The following is a 25605-nucleotide window of genomic DNA, read 5'->3' as shown; positions in this document are numbered from 1 at the left end:
TCAATAACTGGCTCCTAGCTTTATTTGGGGTGCAAACACACACTCATCATCAGGTGATTTTTACAGGATCTGGAACAGAGTCACTAGAAATAAATGTGTTATGTTTTCAGGCATCGTGTGACCTTTTAAGATGATGCTCTTGAAATGTTTATTTACCGTTTGTAATGCACCAGCAGAATATTTTTTCTTTCCTGTTTTTCCTTAAATTTCATGCCCCATTTCCTAATTGATCCCACTTTTGATCTTTTGAGTTAGCTTTTCTTCTGTTTTTTGTCCTAATTTACCTTTCCTTCTATAGATTTTTTCTTTCTAATCTCCAACGTTTATTTATCTTCCTTCCTCTTCCTGTCTTTTCTCCTGTTCTGACTTTTAAATTTCCCACCACCCTCATTCTACAGTATATCCGTTTTTTCCCAATAAGTCTTCCTTAATTGTTTCCTTCCTTAACCTTTTTCAAAAATGTCTTTTTCTTTGGTTTTCCATTTTCTCCTTTTCTCCCTCCTTCAGTTTTGCCTGAACCAGTTTGTCCTCTCATCCCCCCTTCTCCCTTCATTCCCATTTTCACCCCCTAATTCCTCACCTCAGTTCCTCTGACTCACCTGCCTCTCCTCTTTTTGTCCACACTTCCCTTCCTTTTTGTCTTCTTCACCTACTTCACGTCTCAGACTAACCTCTGCCTCTCTTTGCGACTCCCTCTCCTCTCCCTACCGTGCTCACCCCCTCACCTCACCTCCCTTCCTCCCTCGCTCCCTCCCTCTCCGGTCTCAGTCTCTGCTCGCGCGCCGTGCTGTGCGGACCTACCGACCATCTCTCTTCGCTGCTCCTCTAATTCTCTCCCTCTCCGTTCCTGTCCTCCGCTCCTCTCTGCTATGACAGCTCACACCAGCGGCGTGTTGTCCGACCTCAGACCGCCGAACGGCCACCGGTCGTCCTGTCCAGACACGAACATGGACGTGCGCGTGAGGGACATTCGTGATTGATCTCCAGTTGCAGTTTATTTTTAATTTTTCTTTTTTCTTTTTCTTTTCTTGTTGGTATAAAAACGCAAGAAAAAAGAGGAGGGGGGCTGCCTTCCTCTTTGAACCCCCCCTCCGCTTCTTTAATCCAAGCAGAGCGGCAAGGTGGGGAGAGGACTTTTAGATTCAGCCAGCTTGGATTTACTAAATAGCGAAATGACGGATTTGGGAGCGCCGGGGCTGCTGCTGGTGCCGAGGAGGAGGCTGAACGCGAAGAAAACGGGAGGGCTGAGACGCGACCTCCCGCTTCTCCTCCTGCTGGGAATTCTCGTGGGGAATTTCTTCCCGTCCAAAGGTGAGTTTTGGAGGCTGTCAGCCTGTCTGCGCGAGGAAGGCGAGCGCGTGTCTGAGAGGGTATCACTGTGTTGCGGTTGGGCGGCTTGCGTGTGCGCGTGCGCGATGGGAACCGAAGCTTAAATGCGTGGCGTTGCTTCAGACTGCGTTGGTATGTGTGTTGCTCTTGCGGTGGCTGTGATGCACGCACTGTTGTGTATTTCTGAAGGGACAGCCAAGTTGGACACATCTTCCATCTGCAGCCTGGGGATGCTCTTCTGTTGTAGTCCAGGCCCTCAGTATGAACTGACATGTTCACGAAAAGCTAATGAAACAACCCACTTAAGTCCCATTTCACACCTCAGATAGTTAAAACCCATCTTTGGGAAGGATGAGGCACATCACGTGTTAATGTCTACAAATGGGAGGAGGAGTGCTCATGTGGAGAGGATATCCCAGATTCATGGAGTTGATGGATACTTTGTGGAGTCACACTCAGAGAGAAGAGACTCCTATTGTGTGCCAGCAGTCCTACAGGTCTGTGCTAGGAGGGTTGGAAGGTGATCAGATGCTGGTAGATGAAGAAGCAGGAAGTGTTAAAATCCTCCTGGTCTGGTGGGACAACCAACTGCTCATCAATAGCTTCTTTGTCTGCACTTGTCCTTTGCTTCCTCTGCAAATTCTGCCCCTTCAGATAAACAAAACTGTGTTTGATGTGTTTTAACTGTGACAAAATTATTTGCATGTATTTTCTGTCTGTGTTTAATTTTGTTCTAGTTTAGATGCATTTGTTGTGTGTGTGTGTGTGTGTGTGTGTGTGTGTGTGTGTGTGTGTGTGTGTCTAGCAATGGCATCTTTATCTGCATTCCCTGCCACGCATGCAGCTTGTCAGGCTGGAAATAAAGGGATTTGTGTGAAAGTGTGATTAACGGGGGAATTGTATGTGTTGATGAATATGATAGAGGGGCTTTTAAGCTGTTTGTGATTGAAGCAACTGCTTCTTATCACCTATGATTTAACTTTCAATCCAATCTCAGTGTGTGTGTGTGTGTGTGTGTGTGAATGTTTTTCTTTCTATCTTTCTATCGGCCTTAAAATCGCAGGTGTTCACAACTTTTACCGAGATAACCGTTAACTGTTCAAATGCACACACTTTATATTGGATTATCCATCTTAAACATGACTTTCTTTGCTAAAAATAGCACTATAATAGTCACAAATAAAGTGTTTGAGTTACCGAAGAGGTAATTACACATCGTAAGACAAGCTATGAGAAAATTAAAGGGCATGCAGACATCTGGAGAGACAGAAGGGAGGGTGGCAATAAATCATTTAGTCAATCCTCAAACCCCAAATGGTTGCCAGCCCTTTAGATATGACATCACTCTGTAAATGACATTAAATTTCAACGTGCAAGTGTCAAAAGATGTCACAAAGGCTTTTTTCCCCATGAAGTAACTTTCACCTTGCTCTCATGCCTTTTTGTGGCAGTGAAATGGGGAGGCGTTTTAAGGGTTGTATTTCCAAAAATCTAAATTTGCACTGATATTGATCTCCTTTAGTGTCAAGTGTTCACATTTATTTATAAAAACACAGACTGTGAGAGCAGATAAACTCTATCAGTCAACATTCAACAGGTTGAGAAGAAAAATATCCAACTGTGATGATGATTCCCTCTTAACCCAGCAAACTCTTATATAATTGATATATTGTTATACTCTACAGGGGATTGTACAAAGGACATTTCTGGAACACACACACACACACACACACACACACACACACACACACACACACACACACACACACACACACACACACACACACACACACACACACACACACACACACACACACACACACACACACCTTTCAGAATAACATGCCTGAGATTTTAGTCTCCCACTGGGACTATGAAGCACGTGTTTAATCACTTGTACACACGCTTATACAAACACACTCTGACACACAGATCACCCTGCTGACTTATTTACATTCACCTTTCAAAGTGAAGACTGAATAAAAGTCTGTTTTTCAAAGGTTTTTAAAATTTACAGGAACATTTAGACCTGAACACACACACACACACACACACACACACACACACACACACACACACACACACACACACACACACACACACACACACACACACACACACACACACACACACACACACACACACACACACACACACACACACTAAAGTATATGTACAAGGTGACAATTAGTTGACATTGAATCAATGCCAAACAACAAGATATTGCAACTAGCTGTCAGTCCTCCTGCTTGGCATACTAATTACACACACACACACACACACACACACACACACACACACACACACACACACACACACACACACACACACACACACACACACACACACACACACACACACACACACACACACACACACACACACACACACACACACACGTTTAGAAGGCACTTAATTAAAAAGTGCTATCTGCCCAATCAAAACTCAGAGGCACACAAGTCAGTGAATCATTTGGAGAGAATACAGCGATGTGTGAAAGTAGATCAAAACAGGAAGGACATGTTTGTATAATCTGTGTGCTGCAGTGTCGGACTAAAGCAACAACAAATGAAAAAAAAACATAAAAAAATGTAGGATATAATTAGTGAAAGTTTGGATAAAATGAATTGTATTATAGCAAAAACAATAACAAGATCAAAAAGATATTTACCTGCGTGTGGCTCTGTAGTATTCTGTAATTTCTATATTTAATTTTATTGCCATTTGTCCTGCTTGACGAGCCAGGCTTGGCAGCTCTTCTCTGCTTTTACAGCAGCACTGTGTATTACTGTGGCTGACTAATTAGCTATAAAATGAGAGTGAAATGGTCTACTTGCATCTGAATAATACAAAAGACTGTGAAATATGTATTGTCCTAAATCTGCTTGTGCATATTGATTGTAGTTATGATTTTATCCGGAATGAGTAATTTTAGTCACAGATAAGGCCGGGTTCAGGATAATTATACTGAAATCTGACTCCATCCTCCCCTACTGACAATCCTTAGGATGCGCCTCGATTACCATGATGGCTCTAAAATCTCAGGTGTGTGGTGTGATAGCACATTGGGAGCGCTTTCTTTTTAAATTGGAGCTTTCAAACAAGTTGGATTGACTTTTTGAGAGGACAAATAAAGGTTTTGCCAGATGAATGTGGCAGGTATCCAGTCAGGAAGCGAGGTGACAGGAGTATGCCGTACGCTCCTTTTCCGCCATGTTTGTCAGTAAGATTTCCCATCTGACCTCAGAATGTTCTGAATCTGCGAAACCGTGTGTAGTTTTTATTGTGTCATGACACACAACACAGTGTAGGAACAAAAATGGCATATTTGTGACTAAATCTACATCTATATATAGACTTTATCTATATATCTATATATATATAGATATAGGTATAGATATAGATATAGTGGTATATATGACTGAGTTTCTGATTTCAACAGTTTGAGTTATGTTATCATACAAGATGCACTCATCAAAGGGGGGATGAGAGGACAAACAGAACATTTCTCCACTTTACAATTTTTTAAATTTTCTGCCCTTTTCAAGTCCGTCCACATTTCAGTGTTGATTCAGTATGGCTTTGACTCAGCCATTCCATTAACCCTCTATTTCTTCTTTCTAAACCATTCCTTGGTGAATTAGCCTGTGTGCGGTGGATTATTATCCCGCTGAAAGGTCTACTTCCTCTTCAACTCTAACTATTTTCAGGCAGCCTTTGATGTGATGAAGGATGTTTGGTCGAATCAACAAAAGCAAGCTTATGCTGTTAAAAAAGAAATAAAAAGAAAATATTTGTGACATTTACACCATCACACTGAGCAGTAAAATATTCTATTTCTGAAAACTCTTTTTTTCAGATTTTAACTCAACTGGAGCTATGGGATTATGATTGAATATTATATTTATATTCTCGTTGTGTAGTATTTGTTCCATTTTCATGGCTACAATTACACATTTCCACTTTAACATCAACAAAAATTAACAGAGAGCCCACAAATTAATTGCTAAATATCTGCTGGAGACATACAGTAATCTCTCTCTTTATTAAAGCATTCTAGCTTTTCAACACACTTTTTTCATTGTAATTAAAAGAAACGGACTATTAAGGTATTTATTTTAACATTAGACAATAAATTATAAAGCCTATTTTTATTTCATACTTTAAAGGGTTTAGATTTCCATTCTGTCATCACTATGCTCACAGCACTTTCCGTTTGGGGGAGTAGGTCCATCTGATAGTAAAATAGGCAAGGCAGCTTTATTTGTATCGCACATTTCATACATAGAAGCAATTCAACGTGCTTTCCTGGAGCAAGAACATAAAACATAAAATTCAATGTAACACCGTAAAACAGCAGATTCTATAATCATATTTAAAATACACAGGTACAATTTGATGTAATAATAAGATCAAAAGACTGTTACAGTGCAGAAGGTGCAGCATAAGAAACATCAGTTCAAAGGCTGATTAATACTTTGATGTAAAAGTTACTAAAATTGGGGCACATCTGGGGTCATCATGAAGCTGATTCTATCTGTGTTTATGTTTATGTATTTAGCAGACACTTTTCCAAAGCGACTTACAAGTGATAATCGGCATATTGCCCTTGAGGCTAACAACAACAATAACAACAACTTGACATCAATCATGGAGAGGAGGGAACAAAGGAGTGGACGATAGAGAGGGGGGATGGGTGCAGGGAAGGTGCTAGTTAAGAAGATGCTCTCTGAAGAGCAGGGTCTTCAGGAGTTTCTTGAAAATTGAAAAGGAAGCCGCTGTTCTGGTAGTGCTTGGAAGGTCATTCCACATTTGTGGAACGATGCATGAGAAGAGTCTGGATTGTCCTGAGCGTGGTGTAGGCACTGCTAGCCGATGATCCTGTGATGACCGGAGCGGCCGGGCTGAGACGTAAGCCTTTGCAAGAGGATTCAGGTAGATGGGAGCCGTACCATCTCGGATTTTGTATGCTAGTGTTAGCAATTTGAATTTGATGCATGCTGCTAGTGGTAGCCAGTGGAGCTCAATGAACAGAAGGGTGACGTGTGTTATTTTTGGCTGATCGAAGACCAGACGTGCCACTGCGTCCTGGACCATTTGAAGAGGTCTCACAGTACAGCCTGGAAGACCAGTTAGAAGGGGATTGCAGTAATCGAGGCGGGAGATGACAGTAGATTGCATCAGGAGCTGGGTGGCATGTTTTGTTAGGTATGTTCTGATCTTTCGTATGTTATACAGCGCAAAGCGGCATGAACGGGCAACAGAGGCAACGTGATCTTTAAAGGTCAGGTGTTCATCAATCACAACACCCAGATTTCGAACTGCCTTTGAAGGAGCCAGAGATAGGAAGTCATTTTGGATTGAGATATTGTGCTGTATTGATGGTTTTGCTGGGATGACAAGTAGTTCAGTTTTAGGAAGGTTGAGTTGGAGATGGTGGGATTTCATCCATTTTGATATGTCAGAGAGACAGTATGATATTCGTGCAGCGACAGTGTGGTCGTCCAGTGAAAATTACAGATGGAGCTGGGTGTCGTCTGCATAGCAGTGGTAGAAGAAGCCATGAGATCGAATGATCTCACCCAGTGAGGTGGTGTATATGGCAAAGAGAAGAGGTCCTAGTACAGAGCCCTGGGGGACTCCTGTGGCAAAATCTTGCATGGTAGAGGATTGTCCAAGCCAAGATACACTGAATGATCGTCCTGTGAGGTACGATTCAAACCAGGCATGTGCTTTCCCTGTGATGCCCATGCTAGAGAGTGTGGACAAAAGGAAGCCATGGTTGTCAGTGTCAAATGCAGCCGATAAGTCGAGCAGGATGAGCACTGAGGATTTGGCAGTCACTCTAGCTGGAAAAACATTGATATCACAATGTTGATACATTTTTGATTTATGCAATAAAAACTGCCCCCCCGTTAATACATTACCTTAGTTTAAGATTTTCATCTGATCAACTATTTGTCAAACATGCATTTTAAAATATGTTTTTCTTTCCCAGCAGCGGCTCTAATTGTTTGTGTTTTAATTGTTTTTGATGCTCTTTTTTATGAGAAGTTTGAAAACACAAGTGTAGCACGTTTTTCTTCAGGGGGGTGGGAATAGCTTTAGGACACACACACACACACACACACACACACACACACACACACACACACACACACACACACACACACACACATACACACACACACACACACACACACACACACACACACACACAGCAGATGAAGAGAGAGTAAACATTTTGTTCAGTATTTTCAGGTGCTTATGTTGTAATTGATTCTCAGTCACACCGACGAGCGTTTACGTTTTAAACAAACAGAGCTTGACAAAGAGCAAACGGAGCCCCCTTCTCACTGAGTACTTATAATTTTCAGGCACTTGAGGGTGCTTTGAGATGTCCAGTGTGATGAGTGAACACACACACACACACACACACACACACACACACACACACACACACACACACACACACACACACACACACACACACACACACACACACACACACACACACACACACACACACACACACACACACACTCCTCAGTACAGTTAACTACCACAGAGTACACAGTTCAACAGTGAGCAAAGAATAAAGGGTGTCAATATGTGGTCAAGGAAAAGAGCTTTTCACTGAATTAATGAATACTAGAAGCAATTAATACATTTTTTTTCTGCAAAGTGATGCATTATAAAGAGTTTTAATATCACTGATTCAAGTTTAAAATCAGCAAATAGAGAACCTACCAGAAATACACGTTTCATCTGTATGTTTCAGGTGCTGGAGAGAAATCTTCTCTTCTAGTCGTCCTAAAAGGCTCGAGTTAATTCAGCTAGTAATCTGTCCTCATCGTGCACAGGTGACAGAAGTTGTTGAAGAGTCCTGGCCTACATACAGTGTACTAAATGGTGGGAAGAGGGGCAGTGTTAGAGACTGAGACAGGAAATGGGAATGTGTGTGAAGACAGAGAGAGCGATTGAGGCAGAGACCAGAACAAGTGTGTTGAAGAGAGTCGGGGACAGAGAGGAGGGAGAGGCACTTGAATGAAGGAGGAGACACGGTGAAAGGGGAAAAATGAAAATGTATTCCCGAACCGATGCGATTAATCAGGAATGACTTTTCCATCTTGTGTTACTCAGCTTGTAATGTCTAGCATTAAGTAATGACATCATAACTCTGTCTGAGCTGAATTTATAACTCAGATACGTTGGGGGAATTCCGCTAAAGTGACCCAAAGGCACGGACAAACAGGGCCTTAAAATGTGTTGATATTAATGACTGGACTCAGATATTTCATGCTAGTAATAAATACTGCATCATACATGGCAGCATTTCTCATCTCTCTGTCATTTAAAATCTGAGCGGGCAGCATGAGAATGGGAAATAAAAAAAGAGCAGGCATACATCATGTGAAACAGCAAGGCAGAGCTTGGAATTATGAATATCATAAAAGTGTTGCAGCTGGCCTAGCTGGGGCATAACCACTTATTGCCATGCATAAATAAATGCTATATCTTGTTTCATTTTTGGCTTCTTTTCTATGTTTGCAACTTTTCTTTGGTAATCTTTGATCCAGATATTTATCTATTAAAGGCCTGGATGTATCTGGTAATATTGGAATGTGTGAGATAATCAAACGTTTTGAGTCCTGCCACTTTAGTGACTAATTTTGTGTACCTTGTTGTGCTGACGCCTCGCTGTGGTGGGAGCCATGGGTTATTTCGTAACACAGGATTACTCATTCAGCCAGCTCTAAAAATAAGCATGAAATGAACCTCTCAAATGGAGTTCATAATGAAAGATCGGTTTGGTGTGACTATAAGACATCCATGAAAACCAATATCCAAATTTAATTTGACAGATTATTCAGAACATCAGCAGCTATGGAACATTTTCACCAATTCCCCTAAAATATGTAATTTCCTCTTCTTTCAGCTCGTTTGCTGTGTTAACAGTTGTGCAATGGATTGTAGCAGCTTTGGGTCATGCTGTAATGCTGGCCTGAATTAGCAAAAATAAGAATAAGTCCAACTTTTTCAGTCATGAGAACAAATGAAGGACTTTTGTACAGATAAATTCAACTTTTTTCCTTGTTAAAGTCCAACTTCAGTAAAAAAAATATTTTTTTACATAATTTCTGAATATAATCAGTCACTCTGAGTTTTTCAGGCAGGCTGGGCATAATAGTCTCCTACACTGATCTCCTGCTTTAGCTTCTTCTTTAGCACTGTGGAGTCAAGTTCCTACGCTCTGAAAGGAGCGCTGGCAATAAAATTCTTCTGATTTTGATTCTGATTCTGAGAGAAAATAGATGGTGAAACGTTAGGATTTGAAAATCCTGACAGATCTACGTCACACTGTAACTTAACATTCATGGACTCACCCATCTTGACTCACAACGGGGAAGGCTTTTATTGGTTTGGCGTCCAGGAAACAGCAGAGAGTGTCTCGGCTAGTAGAAGCTAACAGTTAGCATCAGCAATTCCACCACATGGTGGAACTCCTTCTATTTGTGGAAGTAAAACATCAGTGTTGCAGAGCAAACAGAGTCAGTGGTAGAGACACGTTGCCATGTGTAGCTCACCTATGATGTGGCTCACTTCTAGTTCCTGAAACAGGTGCACCCATGCCTTTTGTATGCCAGAGTACAACTATTCCTACTAGAACCACTGCAAATGTATTACATATGAGCTGGCCTTTAATGAAATACTAAAGTAGAATAATGAGTCCAGCCATCACCTACAAATTATATAATTTGGTCTTGAATTACCCAGATTTTTGTTCTGGTTCATTCAAGGGACTGATGAGAGACATCCTGTGTTTGAGAGATGATTCATTTCTTTCTTCAGTTTTATGCAACCCATCTAGTACAAAAAATACAAGAATTATACTATTAGGTGTACCAATGCACTTGCAAACTTCCTAATGGAATAATCCTTGGGGTTGGGGAATACAATGGCACTCAGACAGTAGCAATAGATTTTGTTTGCAAGTGACCCATCAATAGTGCTAAAGGAGCCATTTGGCAACCACATGAGCAGAATCCTATTGGTGAGCTGGAAGGAACTATAATTCTTGGCATTACTACAAACCTTAGCAGTAGCATTGGTTTGGGCCAGTGGTGCTCAATTCTGGTCCTCAAGGACCACTTTCCTTTACACTTTAGTTATGTCAGTTCTGCAGCACACCTGATGTAGGTGATGGATCATCTCTTCAGCGTGTCCTCGTGTTCCACAGAAGACTGTTAATCATCCTTTGATTCAAATTTGGGGTTCTGGGGAACATGTGGTGGTCCTCAAAGACTGGGGATTTACACCACTGGTTTAGCCAGTTTAACGGTATATTTACCCATTTAACATCTCTGCGTATCGATTGGATGTGTTTATGTTCTTTGAATTAGCTGCTTGAGGGAAATAGCTTAGGGATCGCTGCTGGATATCTTTTTAGTTCTTCTATTTTGCATCATTGTTTTAATATTTCTGCATAGTGAACCCCTTCATCTCCACTCACAGCTGTCACCAGCAGTTTTTCATTCAGAAATCACCCTCTTAAGTACTTCCACTGTATTTATCACCTATTTTTCCAGTTTTTCTCGTGTTGTTTCTGAATCTGCATTTTGCCTCTCCCCACAGTCCACCACACATGTCGAAGTTTGGTCAGAACTAGATGTGGGGACCTGCCCAGAATATGAAATGGTCGTATTTTGAAGAACTTTTAAAACAAAAGTTTAAAGAGGCTTGCAGTAGGAGATGTCAGATCAGTTTATGTTTATGTTTATTCATTTAGCAGATGCTTTTATCCAGAGCGACTTACAATTTATAACCTATAGGGTTGTGATCTGTGGGGGAAACCGGAGTACCCGGAGGAAACCCACGCATGCATGGGGAGAACACGCAACTCCACGCAGAAAGGCCGCAGCCGAGTTTCGAACCTGCAACCTTCGTGCTGCGAGGCAACAGTGCTAACAACTGTGCCACTATGCAGATCAGTGATACTTAAAGTTGGGACCCCAAAGTGGGTTTTTATACCAGAAATCCAATCAAATGAAAGTAAAAATGTTAGGGATGCAACAATACCACTTTTTTCCAAACCGATACGATACCAATACTTGGATCTGAGTACTTGCCGATACCGATACTTTTACCACACACAAAAAATGCAATGAATTGGAATACCCATTTTATTTTCTTCTCTGCTTTCAACAGGAAAATACTGTGAGGTAGATAAAAAGTAAAATATATTATTAGAAATGATCACAAGGCAAAAATATTAGGTGAACAGAAATGACAAGTTACAGTGAAGCCACTTTCAGGCAACTGCATTGGTATCGGTTAACTTTCACTTTAGTTTACTTTTAAAATGTCACTTTTTCCCTCAGAGGCTTAAAATAAAAACATGTTAGATGCAAGTAATTTCATTTCAGATGCAATGTTTAGTTTAGTTGGTTTCTGGACATTGACTGACGTGTGTAGATTGGCATGTTTGTGTCTTTCTGCAATTCATTCCTGAAAGGAGGGAACACCTCTCTTTGATGTCCAACCAGGGTCAGCTCCTAGTGATTTGTTGTTTTGCTAAAGGTCACACGCATCAGCAAGTTGGAGACTTTATCTTGAATAAATAAGGAGGCTGCATTAAATGAAAGAGTCCTTCTGGTGCAACATGCAGCTTAAAAGCCGCCCAAATAAAACGGCTAATGCGTCCGTTATTGTAGTACTTCTGTTATTATGTTATTTCTGCTTTGCTGCTGCACTTTAGCATGACATTTTCCACAAGCTGTAGGCTAATAGCTGGCTAACGGGCTAACATTAAGCGGGATAATGTGTCTGTTAACGTTACATTAGTGTTATTTCAGCTTCTCTCGCTCTTAGTTTCATGGTTTAAGGGCAAAGTGTTTTTGACTCTGCTGGAGCACACCTACACTCTTAGTGTGAAAGTGTTGTGGAAGTCCTGTGTATTGTGTACCTTTTCAAGTGTGTGTGTTCTCTCTCTATATGGAGCCAATGAGACGCATTTCCATTTCAAAGCGGCGAGTCAGCAGCAGGAGAAGCTACTTTCATCCATTATTGTGATTTTAAGGCAAAAATGAGACAGCCAGACACACACACACACACACACACCAAGGGAAACACAGCACATAGAGCCTGAGTAGTAATTACTCCCCAGTTTGTCAAAGGGCTCAGATTGTTTATTAATGTCCCCGTCTGTGTTCCTCTCTAATTGACAACCGGGCCTCCTCACCCTGTCTTATCTCATGCACTTACATGTCTTTCCCTTATTTACTGAACAGTCCAGGTTTTTAATGTTGCTTTCTCTGACTTTAACAGGTTTTCGGAAACTGAATGAGTCTTGCACAAGCTGAAAAAGAGGCATTGTTGTACAGAGTAGAAAGTGTGTGTGTGTGTGTGTGTGTGTGTGTGTGTGTGTGTGTGTGTGTGTGTGTGTGTGTGTGTGTGTGTGTGTGTGTGTGTGTGACCTGTAGCTGAATGTTTGTCTTAGCCATCAAGAGAAAAATGCTTAGGGTCGGAGTTATAACAGAAGCTGTAATGGAGAGAAGTGGGGGGATTACTTTGTGCTTGGGTGCCTTTTTGTGTGTAAATGTCCGTGCGTAAGCTGAAAGCGTGTGACGCTCTATCGTTGTGTGTGAACACAGCTTTTCTGTGCGCAACCATGCGAGAGCTGCACAAACTGCGTGTCACAATAATGTGGTGCTGCAAGTGGAGGGTGGATCTGTTTGTTTTGAATACATGGATGTGCATTAGTTTTTTTTCCTTGTGTACACAGGCCCGCACGAGTGGGTGGTTTTCCTTCTGCAAGTGTGTTCATGTGAAAGAATTTAAACTGTGTGCTTCCTTAAAGTCAAAAAGTTAGCGTGCGCTATTGAGCGGAGGCATACCAAATTGTGCAAGCATGAACGGTCATGTGTCTGTTGCCCAAGCCCCCATGCATGAGTGTTTCTATAGCCATGGCATTTCAAAAACATTGTTTACATTCTAAACCTGCAGTATTGTTTGTGAATTAGCATTTTTTTGTTTTTGTGTGAGTGTAGTGTGTTAGCCACAGGTTATTGTTGCTCCGAAAGCACCGCTCTCCTTCTATCCATTTTTAATGATTGGTAATCGTCGCCAGCAGTGTTGAACCTTCATCGTGAGAACACAGATGAAAATGGTCCCAAGATGCTCAAAGCAACCAAGATAAAGGAAACGAAAGGAAGGGAGGCTGAGAATTTGAATTCAGAGAGAATAACATAACTGGAGACAGAACTGCAAAGGTCCTGTTGCACATTGTGTCACTGCTGCATAGATCTACATGGAGGACAGTGTGTGAAGGAGAGGAAGGAGGTGAGAAACTGGCCAGCAGGCTTGCTTACTGACTTCCAAGCTAAATGATTGGCTGGCTGTTAAACTGATTGACTGACTTGCAGGCTGATTGGTTGAGTTACAGGCTGTCTATGTGATTGTCTTGAGGTAGTTCTGGGGCCTTTTTTACAAGACACTGTTCGTGGCGGCTGAGGGGGAAGCAAGAAAAACATCTGAAGGAGAGACGTAAAAAAAACAAAACAAAAACAAAAGCTCTTAATTGTGTTTAACTCAACAAACAAAGAGATTGAAGTTAGTTTCCAGGGTCCAGAGGCCAAGAAAGGTGCTTAGCATTTAATGGCTGTTAAATTGCTTCTTGTTAAGTTTAGATTTGATTTGTTGCCATTAAAAGACCACAATGTGCTTTACTGGCATTGCTTCCTCGTCCAATCCTTAAGGGGAAATATTGGGATTCCATCCACTGAAATCCAGCGGTATAAAATCAAACTTAAATCAAGTAGAATTTAGTTGTATTACATTTAATTCGATCACACAAGACAATAGAAACAATTCAAACAATTTATCAATAATACTAACAAAACATAAAGCAAAGCAGATTGCTTGGAATATAGTTTTATTTTTATTTTTTGCCCCTTCTGTTGAGTAATCGTGTAAAGTAAGCTGCAATGAATGGCCAGTCAGCTGGATAGGAGGAATATTGTGGGAGAGAAAAGAAGGAAAGGAGGAGCGAGTGATGGAAAAAGAGACGGGGTTTGGGAGAATAAACGCACAAAGTGAGGAAATTATGAGGATGGAGGCAGGGTGATTAGGAAATAATAAAATATGTGTTGTAAAAAGCTCCAAGGCTCGAGCTGTAGCAGTGTCACACACACACACACACACACACACACACACACACACACACACACACACACACACACACACACACACACACACACACACACACACACACACACACACACACACACACACACACAGAGAACTGATTTAGCATTGTCCTTTACGGACCATTAAATCTGAATGCTGCCAATTGTTTTTCTCTGACAAATGGTGGCTAAATAGCACTTTATTTTTTTGCGATGCTTTTTTTTCTGCTCAAGTATTTGCTGATGCAAAATCAAGTGAACAACCCCTCCAGCAGCGTGAGAAGGCCGTCGAGGGAAGCTGTTGGTGCAGGCGTTCGGTGAGGTGGAACAGTCGCACCAACCCCGTCTCATTTCTCAGGGCGTTAAATACATACCATCAGCGCTATAAAGCACCGGCTGAGGCAAAATGAGATGTGGAGAGCAAACACCTCCTCACCATTCTGGATCATTTCCATATGAATAAGTAGGAAAGTCTAAGATCTGCTGAATCTGACATTAAAGCAGACTTTCTGTGTTTGTTCTGGACACTTAAAGGTCCTGACAGAAATGGAAAAGAGGGTAAATGAGAGCTGGGTGTTTGAAAACTGTACATTCAGGTTGCCCCGTGCTTCTCAACGTGTATCAGTGTGGATCTGGTGCAGATTTGTACTAATTCGATGAGCAGAGACGATGTGAAGCCCTTTCAGCACATCTTAAATTAGAGAATCAGGGGCTTCTTTAAGGAGTTCCAACTAGCACATCTTGAATGTCATGAAGCAAACAGTTCCTTATTTCCCATCCCATTTTCTTTCCTTTGCTCCCCTCTCATCTCCTCTTTCATCCCGCTTCCTCTTTTCACTCGCCTCATGTTTTCGTCTTCTTGTCCTCCCAGATTCGGATTCTTCTCATTGCATGTTCTTTCTCTTTAACGTGTCAGTCTGGTGCTTTTTTCAGTTTCATCCTGCCGTTCAGCCTCACTAATCTGTGTCGTGTTCATTTTTATGACTTTGCTCCTTTTCCCCGTCTATTCCCTGCATGTCTGACCTGCCTCCCTGCACATTTCTCTATCTCTTGCTTTCTCCCTTTTCTGTACTTCCTCCTTAACTTTCCTCTGATTCATTCCTTGTTTTGCTCCTCACTATCTTGGCTTTTCTCTCCCTCCCTCTGCCCTTTCGGGGCCTTTGATTAGGTTGCTGGCATTTTCATTGAGATGTCCATATGACCACTGGAATAACTTTCCTGTCACAGTCTCATCTGCCCTCCATCTACGTCGTTCCTCTCCATCTCTTCATTTTCCATTTCTGCTTCTTCCTCACCAACCCTTTTTTCTGTACTGTACTCTTTCTCTTGCCTCTGTAATCTTCCTCTCACTTTCCTCCATAACCTTCTCTCTTTTTTTTGCCTACTCCTTCATTCTCTTCGCCTTTTTTATTCTCATTTCCTCCCTCAGTATTTTCTTAGCCGCAACCATAGATCGTTTGTTTAAATGTCAGATGGCCACATCAGCCAATGTTGGTATTATAAACAGCTTTCTGGATGGTATCACAGAAAGAGAGAGCGAGGGAGTGAAAGAGTAAGAGAGGGTGAGTGTGTGTGTGTGTTTGCGCGGCGTGGACTGGGCTGATGCTGCAGTTTTCTTGTGTTTCTGGCAGTGAAGTGAAATTAGATGATGTCCGAGAATGGAGAGAAATGTTTGAAAATGATTAGTGGTGTGGGATGGGGGTGTAAGAGGAAGGAACAAATGAGCTGGCTTTTGGAGAATAAAAAAAAATAGATGAGAAAATCTGAGAAGAGGAAGGGTGAAAAATGGGAGGATAATGAGGAAAAAGCAGAAGAGGAAGAGGGGAAGCCTGCTTATCTACATGCCTTTAATCTGTTGATGGTTGAGGAGAGGCAGACAATAACCCATTTTCCAAGATTTAGCTACGGCTGCAGCAGTTGGCACACCATCGGGCTAGCGTAATGCATATCGCTCATACGGTAAGAGATTGTTGTCCCAGCAAATATCACCACGTGCAGCTTACGAAGGAAAAAAAACAACACAACTATATGCAAAAATTCAACAAATGAATGCTAAAACACATCACAGCATTTCTAATGACAAATAGTTGTCAAAACAATAATGATTAACATGTTTTATGTGCATTGCCTTTGCTGTACAGCTAACTAATGGCCTCCCCTGAGCTGTAAAGTTGTCCTTTTCATGTTGTTTTGAAACAAATTTGAGCCTGCAGTGATGCTGTGGTTTTCTCCCACAAAGCAGCAGGATCCTGGTGAAACTCACAAGATCACATTTCTGAAAAGAATCCATCTCGCCAGCCTCCACGCTGTCCGTTTAAGGCTGAAATGCAAATCAGCCAAAGCGATTCTGGTAGCTACAGGTGGGGTTAAGCTGCAATAAAAATCTAAATCTGTGCACTTTCACTTGGTTCATCTGATTGGTAGAAGTTAGCCCTGTGCTTTTAACTTTCCCCTGACCTGCTGAAAATGCTTTGACAGTGCAAAACCTTTTTTCAGATGGTACCCAGAAGACTTCCCAGATGGTTCAGTGAAACAAAGCATCTGGCATCAGGTTTTTATGAGGCGTGGCCTTGCAGATGAACCCGTGACATTATTGTCTAGATGCTCATCAGAATGCAGTCAGTCAAACAGCAGTTCAGAAGTCAAGTACTTGATCATAATCCATTGGTTCTATTCAAGTAAATTACATTTATGTAGGGAACTATGGAGGATGATGATTTCGCAAAAATCTGCGAAGCTTGACCAAAGTTTCTGCAGAGTCCAGGACATAGTTTGACTTAACTGGTTGGTATTTTAAACTATTGTCAGATTGGTTAACTTTTTTCCTAAGCAAGCAATAAAAATCACCTTATTCAAGTAGAAAATTGGGCACATTGAAAATGAGTCGATTTAACTGTATGTAGAATGCACAGTGCTCACTTTTTTTTTTAGATTTGACAGCCAGATCTTTCATGGACGTTAAAACAAAGAGTCGGAGTACCCGGCCCAGAGGGTTACCGGGGTCCAACCCTGGAGCCGGTCCTGGGGTTGGGGCCTGTGAGCGAGCACATAGTGGCCGGGCTTTTGCATATGGCGCCCGCCCGGGCCCAGCCCGAACCGGATACATGGGCTCATCCAACTGTGGACCCACCACCCGCAGGAGGAACATGAAGGGTTCGGTGCAGTGTGGATCGGGTGGCAGACTGGGGCGGGAGCCTTGGCGGTCCGATCCTCGGACAAGGAAACTGGTTATAGGGACATGGAATGTCACCTCGCTGGTGGGGAAGGAGCTTGTGGCAGAGGTTGAGCGGTACCGGCTAGATATAGTAAGACTCACCTCGACACATAGAATTGGCTCTGGAACCCAAGTCCTTGAGAGGGGTTGGACACTCTCCTTTGCTGGAGTTGCTCTGGGTGAGAGGCGGAGGGCTGGGGCTGGCTTTGTGTTAGCCCCAAGACGCCTGGTTGGATCAGATGGCAGGGGAAGATGCCGCGTAGACCTGGCAGACCCAAACGCATAGTGAGGGTCTGCTGGGAACGCTTGGCAGAAGAAGCTGTCAAGACGGTCTTCAACTCCCACCTCTGGCAGAGCTTTGACCGCGTCCCGAGAGCAGTGGGGGACATTGACTCCGAGTTGGCCTTGTTCCACTCTGTGATTTTTGAGGTGGCTGTTGCTAGCTGTGGTCGCAAGGTGGCCGGTGCCAGTCGTGGTTGCAACCACAGTACCCGCTGGTGGACACCAGAGGTTCAGGGAGCCGTCAGGCTGAAGAAGGAGCCCTACAGGGTGTGGCTGGTCTGTGGGTCTCCGAAGGCAGCAGATGGGTATAGCCAATCGGGATGCAGCAGTGGCAGATGCCGAGGCAAAATCTCGGGCGTGGGAGGAGTTTGGTGAGGCCATGGAGAAAGACTATCGATCAGCTCCAAAGAGGTTCTAGCAAACTGTCCGGTGCCTCAGGAGAGGAAGGCAGCAACTTGCTCACACTGTTTACAGTGGGGATGAGGAGCTGCTGATGTCAACTGGGGCTATAGTCGTGCGGTGGAAGGAATACTTTGAGAAGCTCCTCAATCCCACCTACTCACAGTCCGAGGTGGAGCCAGACCCGGGAGGCCTGGGGATGGACTGTCCAATCTCTGGGGCAGAAGTTGCTGAGGTAGTCAAACAACTACACAGAGGCGGAGCCCCGGGAGTCCTGGGTATCTCAAGGCTATGGATGTTGTAGGGCTGTCATGGTTGACACATCTCTGCAACATTGCATGGTCATCGGGGCAGTTCCTGTGGAGTGGCAGATGAGGGTGGTGGCCCCCATCTTTAAGAAGGGCGACCTGAGGGTGTGTTCCAACTATAGGGGAATCACACTCCTCAGCCTCCCTGGAAAGGTCTACTCCAAGGTACTGGAGAGGAGGGTCTGATCGATAGTTGAATCTCAGATTGAGGAGGAGCAATGTGGTTTTCGTCCTGGCCGTGGAACTGTGGACCAGCTCTATACCCTTGCAAGGGTGATGGAGGGGGCATGGGAGTTTGCCCAAACAATCCACATGTGTTTTGTGGATTTGGAGAAGGTTTATGTCCGTATCCCCAGGGGCACCCTGTGGGAGACGCTCCAGGAGTATGGGGTGGGTGGCTTTCTGTTGAGGGCCATTCAGTCCCTTTACCAGAGGAGCGTGAGTTTGGTAGTGGCTGGAATGAGGATCATTAACTCCTAATCTGAGACCATGGCTCTCAACCGGGAAAGGGTGGCTTGCCAACTTCGTGTCAGGAGAGAGGTCCTACCTCAGGTGGAGGAGTTTACGTATCTCGGGGTCTTGTTCACGAGTGAGGGTAGGAGGGATTGGGAGATCGACAGGCGGATTGGTTCAGCATCTGCAGTGATGCGGACGCTGAGCCGATCTGTCGTGGTGAAGAGGGAGCTGAGCCAGAAAGCCAGGCTCTCGATTTACCGGTCGATCTACGTCCCAATCCTCACCTATAGTCATGAGCTTTGGGTAACGACCGAAAGAACGAGATCGCGGATACAAGCGGCCGAAATGAGTTTCCTCCGTAGGGTGGCCGGGCTCAGCCTTAGAGATAGGGTGAGGAGCTCGGACATTCCGAGGGACTTGGACTAGACCCGCTGCTCCTCCGGATCGAAAGGAGTCAGTTGAGGTGGTTTGGACATCTGGTCAGGATGCCTCCTGGACGCCTCCCTGGGGAGGTGTTTCGGGCATGTCCTGCTGGCAGGAGGCCCCCGGGTCGACCCAGGACACGTTTTAGAGGTTACATCTCCAATCTGGTCCGGGAACGCCTCGGGGTCCTGCCGGAGGAACTGGTGGAGGTGGCTGGGGAGAGGACGGTCTGGAGCTCCCTAGTTGGGATGCTGCCCCCGCGACCATGACCCGGATAAGCGGAGGAAGATGAAGACGAAATTTTATATTTATCTGATCCTTCTGATATTAGGTGCTAACTAGAGTTGATTATAAACCAACTCTGTAACATCAGTGGTGATGAAGGCAAATGAAATCAAAAGTTAACTTTTTGAAAGTTCTGCAAAAAACATCAAAATATGAGGGAAACTGGGACCAAACATCTTTAAATTTTGTAAATAATGTTTTATAAATGCAGATGAGTAATGCAAGAACTTTTCTGTGCATAAGTGAAGAAACTGGTCTTTCTTAAAAACTGTCCAAATGTCTACAATGTACAAAAAATAAAATGTGTTGGTTTATTTTCGAAGACCAAGTTAATTTTGAAATAGCCACTCTGACTTTAACAGGCTAAATGTTTAAATAATACTTAGAACTTCTACCCCTATTCATTCCTTGCATCGTCTTTATCATTATTATTTTAAATATACTACTACTACTACTACTGATAATAATAATAATAATAATAATAATAATAATAATAATAATAATAACAATAATAATAACAATAACAACAATAATAATGATAATATAATAATACTACTAATAATAATACTTATTATTAATATTATTATTATGAAATCAGCATTCATGAACTGAGAAAAGCTGTTGTTTGTTTAACCTCAGGAGAGAGCAGAACAAGTCTCGGTTAGTAGAAGCTAACTGTTAGCATTAGCAACTTCACCACACAGCAGAACTCCTCCAGGCTTGTGTTATTTGTGGAGATATAACACCCATGCATAGCAAATAGTGCCAATGGTAGAAGTGTGTTGCTGTTTGCCAGTCAGAGACAAGATGTCCAAATATCAGGAAATAAGACTCATAATCCCACCAACTGAAGCTCAGCTCTGATCTGGCTCACTTCTAGTTCCTGAAACAGGAGCGCCAGGGCTTTTTTCTCCACAGAGATCGACTCACAAGACATCCATTTAACCTAGAGATAAATGTGTAGAAAAATGAGTTAACTGGTTTATACTCTAGTCTAAGAATGTTCATTGTTTATTTCATTGTCAAACAGCTGTATTATTGAGTGAGAGTGCCACAAGGATAGTGTTGATAGATTTAGACACTTTAAAATCCTCTTTCTATCAGGCTAAAAGAAAAAAATAATTACGAACACAATTAAAAACAACTTATTTGCTCATGGTGGGGTGGCATGGCATTAAGCAGAGCTGCATCGTTGTGAAAATGAAGAAAAAACTAAAGTTGTATTTACTAGTCATTGTTTTTGTCGTGCTTAGGTCTCAGAGCTGATGCATCTTCATATGTAATCCAACTTCATTTAGCAATCAAGCTCTTCCTGTGTCTTCTGTCTTATTGATGCTGTATGGAATCTGTGTCTCTTTACATGTCTAGAAAGCTCATTTAGATTATTTTATATCCATAAAATCTTTACATTTTCCAACTCGGTCCACTTTTTAATGTGCAGCTTCCTATAGCCGTGTGGATCTGCACCGCTCCCTGCTCACATGAATGATGAACACTGAGGAAATGCCACTGTGTAAATGTCAATGCAAGACTCAATACCATCATTCTCAGGCTGTTGTTCTCGTGGCCATTACCTCTGTGAGTGGGAGTGTACTGAGCTAAGAGCTTAGAGTGCAAAAACGCAACAAAGCTTTACAAAGGTTGGATTTCCTAAGTTTATGTTTTTATATTGTTCTCATCTTAAATATGAGATAAAACAGATTAAAGCCCTTGCAAGTGTATGAAAAACCCAGATTTGTGTTTAGTCGTCCCTTTCAGAGAAATCTTATTGGGTTTGGAAACAGGAGGGATGCCAGATTTGACACCAGTGCTGTTAAAAAGCTGACGTCACCGCACTGAGTAAGACTGAGAACAGAACGAGGTGTCACATATTCAGCCTCCTCTCCTCTCCTCTCCTCTCCTCTCCTCTCCTCTCCTCTCCTCTCCTCTCCTCTCCTCTCCTCTCCTCTCCTCTCCTCTCCTCTCCTCTCCTTGTTTTTTGTGACATCCAGTTGCCTGCTGGTGTGGAGTTGTTTAGGAGACATGAAGAGCTTTCTAAATGATGGCTAAATTTAACTAAATGACTTCCTCCACTCATGTCTGAAATAATGTTCTCCTCAGCTCCTCTCTCTGGATTTATCTCTCACTGCCTCTTCCTTTTGGCTGTTGTCCTCTTCTCCTCCTTCCTATTGCACGCTCTTTTTTCCTGAAGTGAGATTTTCTTTTTACCTTCTTTCTCAGATCTTTCTAATAATCATTTTGTTTTGTCTCCTTCTTACTTGCATAAAGAGTTTAAAGTGTTCTCTGACAGAAGCCCTAATGGAGCACCTTTAGAGGAATCTTCTATTGCATCAGATAAGTGAGCTGGCAGTTGTCAGTCTGTGCGTCTTTCTGCTTGATCGATCTACTTTGGGCCTGTTTCTTTCTGCAATAATGTTCCTTTGAATAAAAGTGCTGACTAATTAGATGATAGCTCTTTTGCCCAGGAGTTGTGGTCAGAAAATTGGAACAGGATAATTGCTTAGATCAGCTGTCAATTACGACTTCGGCAGCCAACCAACCGGCCTTTGTTGAATTCTATTAATCCCCTGACAACCTAGCAGCAATATCACCTAATTACTTAATTTATATATAAAAAGTATACCACTCATTAGATCACCAAGTATATTAACTAACCACCTAATTATATCATACAATAATGAAGTATAACATCAAGCCTGCAATTCATATATTATGATAAATATAATCCTGCTACTGAGTTATAGGTTTTTGATTATTGATCGAAACTGTTTCAAATGTCGTGGAATAAGCAAAAAATATAAAGCATTATTTAATATCTTAGTTTTATGAAAAACAAGTTGTAGTTCTGTTCAATTTCTCAATTGACCTAAAAAGTAAAGTTATTTTCAAATGACAAAGTTGGCAGAAATTTAAAGGTGGTTGGATGAAATAGTCAAATTTGATTTGTTCACTTAACAAAACTCTATATTTTTATTTAAGACAGGTGTGAAAAACAGTTGAGTCAAAATGATACACACAACCCCCAAATGTATGTATATATATCTATATATCTATATATATACACACACACACACACACACACACATATATATATATATATATATATATATAAATCTATATATCTATCTATATATATATATATATATATATATATATATATATATATATATATATATATATACATACACAAAGAGGACAAAAGAGCTCCGGGAGCTGACGTCACTTCTTCTGCCATGCAACTATTCAGATCGAAACTGCGCCATCTTGGCATGCAGAAGCCGGCAGCTGGACTATGTGTTATTGTCAGAAAACTCAATCAAATGGGAAATATGGTAGATTCCTGTTGTGCCCCAGGATGCAGAACAGATGCTGACGAGATAAGGGATGAGCCATCTACAGGATTCCCCAAGATCCGAAATGCCGCAAACGTTGGATCATTGTAATAAAACGCGCTAGTGACCGGGCAAAAATGAAGCTGCGGGACCCCGAGAGTAAAGGTTTTCACTTATGCAGCGACCGCTTCATATCAGGTACTTAAACCAACGTTCCCTCAACAATGTATGGTCTCGTCGTCTCGTCTCGTCTTCCTCCGCTTATCCGGGTCCGGGTCGTGGGGGCAGCATCCCAACTAGGGAGCTCCAGGCCGTCCTCTCCCCGGCCTTCTCCACCAGCTCCTCCGGCAGGACCCCAAGGCGTTCCCGGACCAGATTGGAGATGTAACCTCTCCAACGTGTCCTGGGTCGACCCGGGGGCCTTCTGCCGGCAGGACATGCCCGAAACACCTCCCCGGGGAGGCGTCCAGGAGGCATCCTGACCAGATGCCCAAACCACCTCAACTGGCTCCTTTCGATCCGGAGGAGCAGCGGTTCTACTCCGAGTCCCTCCCGAATGTCCGAGCTCCTCACCCTATCTCTAAGGCTGAGCCCGGCCACCCTACGGAGGAAACTCATTTCGGCCGCTTGTATCCGCGATCTCGTTCTTTCGGTCATTACCCAAAGCTCATGACCATAGGTGAGGATTGGGACGTAGATCGACCGGTAAATCGAGAGCCTGGCTTTCTGGCTCAGCTCCCTCTTCCCCACGACAGATCGGCTCAGCGTCCACATCACTGCAGACGCCGAACCAATCCGCCTGTCGATCTCCCGATCCCTCCTACCCTCACTCGTGAACAAGAACCCCGAGATACTTAAACTCCTCCACTTGAGGTAGGACCTCTCCCCCAACCCGGAGGTGGCAAGCCACCCTTTTCCGGTCGAGAACCATGGTCTCAGATTTGGAGGTGCTGATCCTCATCCCAGCCGCTTCACATTCGGCCGCGAACCTACCCAGCAAGAGCTGAAGGTCAGAGCTGGATGAAGCTAGGAGGACCACATCATCCGCAAAAAGCAGAGACGAGATTCTCCTGCCACCAAACTCGACACACTCCACACCACGGCTGCGTCTAGAAATTCTGTCCATAAAAGTGATGAACAGAACCGGTGACAAAGGGCAGCCCTGGCGGAGTCCAACCCTCACTGGGAACAGGTCCGACTTACTACCGGCTATGCGGACCAAACTCACGCTCCTCTGGTAAAGGGACTGAATGGCCCTTAACAGAAAGCCACCCACCCCATACTCCTGGAGCGTCCCCCACAGGGTGCCCCTGGGGACACGGTCATAAGCCTTCTCCAAATCCACAAAGCACATGTGGATTGGTTGGGCAAACTCCCATGCCCCCTCCATCACCCTTGCAAGGGTATAGAGCTGGTCCACAGTTCCACGGCCAGGACGAAAACCACATTGCTCCTCCTCTATCTGAGATTCAACTATCGATCGGACCCTCCTCTCCAGAACCTTGGAGTAGACCTTTCCAGGGAGGCTGAGGAGTGTGATCCCCCATAACTGGAACACACCCTCAGGTCACCCTTCTTAAAGATGGGGACCACCACCCCGGTCTGCCACTCCCTAGGAACTGCCCCCGATGACCACGCAATGTTGTAGAGACGTGTCAACCATGACAGCCCTACAACATCCATAGCCTTGAGATACCCAGGACGAACCTCATCCGCCCCCGGGGCTCCGCCGCTGTGTAGTTGTTTGACTACCTCAGCAACTTCTGCCCCCGAGATCGGACAGTCCATCCCCAGGCCTCCCAGCTCTGGTTGCTCCTCGGAATGCGCATTGGTGGGATTGAGGAGCTCCTCAAAGTATTCCTTCCACCGTCCGACTATAGCCTCAGTTGACGTCAGCAGCTCCCCATCCCCACTGTAAACAGTGTGAGCGAGTTGCTGCCTTCCTCTCCTGAGGCGCCGGACAGTTTGCCAGAACCTCTTTGGAGCCGATCGATAGTCTTTCTCCATGGCCTCACCAAACTCCTCCCACGCCCGAGATTTTGCCTTGGCAACTGCCACTGCTGCACCCCGCTTGGCTATCCGGTACCTGTCTGCTGCCTCCGGAGACCCACAGACCAGCCACGCCCTGTAGGCCTCCTTCTTCAGCCTGACGGCTCCCCGAACCTCTGGTGTCCACCAGCGGGTACGGGGGTTGCCACCACGACTGGCACCAGCCACCTTACGACCACAGCTAGCAACAGCCGCCTCGACAATCGCAGAGTGGAACAAGGCCCACTCGGACTCAATGTCCCCCACTGCTCTCGGGACGTGGTCAAAGCTCTGCCGGAGGTGGGAGTTGAAGACCGTATTGACAGGTTCTTCTGCCAGGCGTTCCCAGCAGACCCTCACTA

At 43.7% G+C, this 25605-nt stretch overlaps 1 protein-coding gene across 2 annotated transcripts in view; it reads left to right on the top strand.

The window, feature by feature from the left end:
- The first annotated feature begins 678 nt into the window (after positions 1–678).
- LOC107381856 (CUB and sushi domain-containing protein 1) overlaps positions 679–25605 on the top strand; it is a 668617-nt gene continuing 643690 nt past the window's right edge. The window contains exon 1 of one of the 2 annotated variants that reach the window (XM_015953775.3): positions 679–1311. In XM_015953775.3, coding sequence (XP_015809261.3) covers positions 1173–1311 — 139 coding nt within the window. In that variant the 5' untranslated portion in view covers positions 679–1172. The remainder of the gene's footprint in view (positions 1312–25605) is intronic. The other variant, XM_015953774.3, reaches the window with a different exon arrangement.

This window comes from Nothobranchius furzeri, chromosome 9, assembly GCF_043380555.1.
Source record: "Nothobranchius furzeri strain GRZ-AD chromosome 9, NfurGRZ-RIMD1, whole genome shotgun sequence".
Taxonomy (NCBI): domain Eukaryota; kingdom Metazoa; phylum Chordata; class Actinopteri; order Cyprinodontiformes; family Nothobranchiidae; genus Nothobranchius; species Nothobranchius furzeri.
This window is presented reverse-complemented; position numbering and strand designations above follow the sequence as displayed.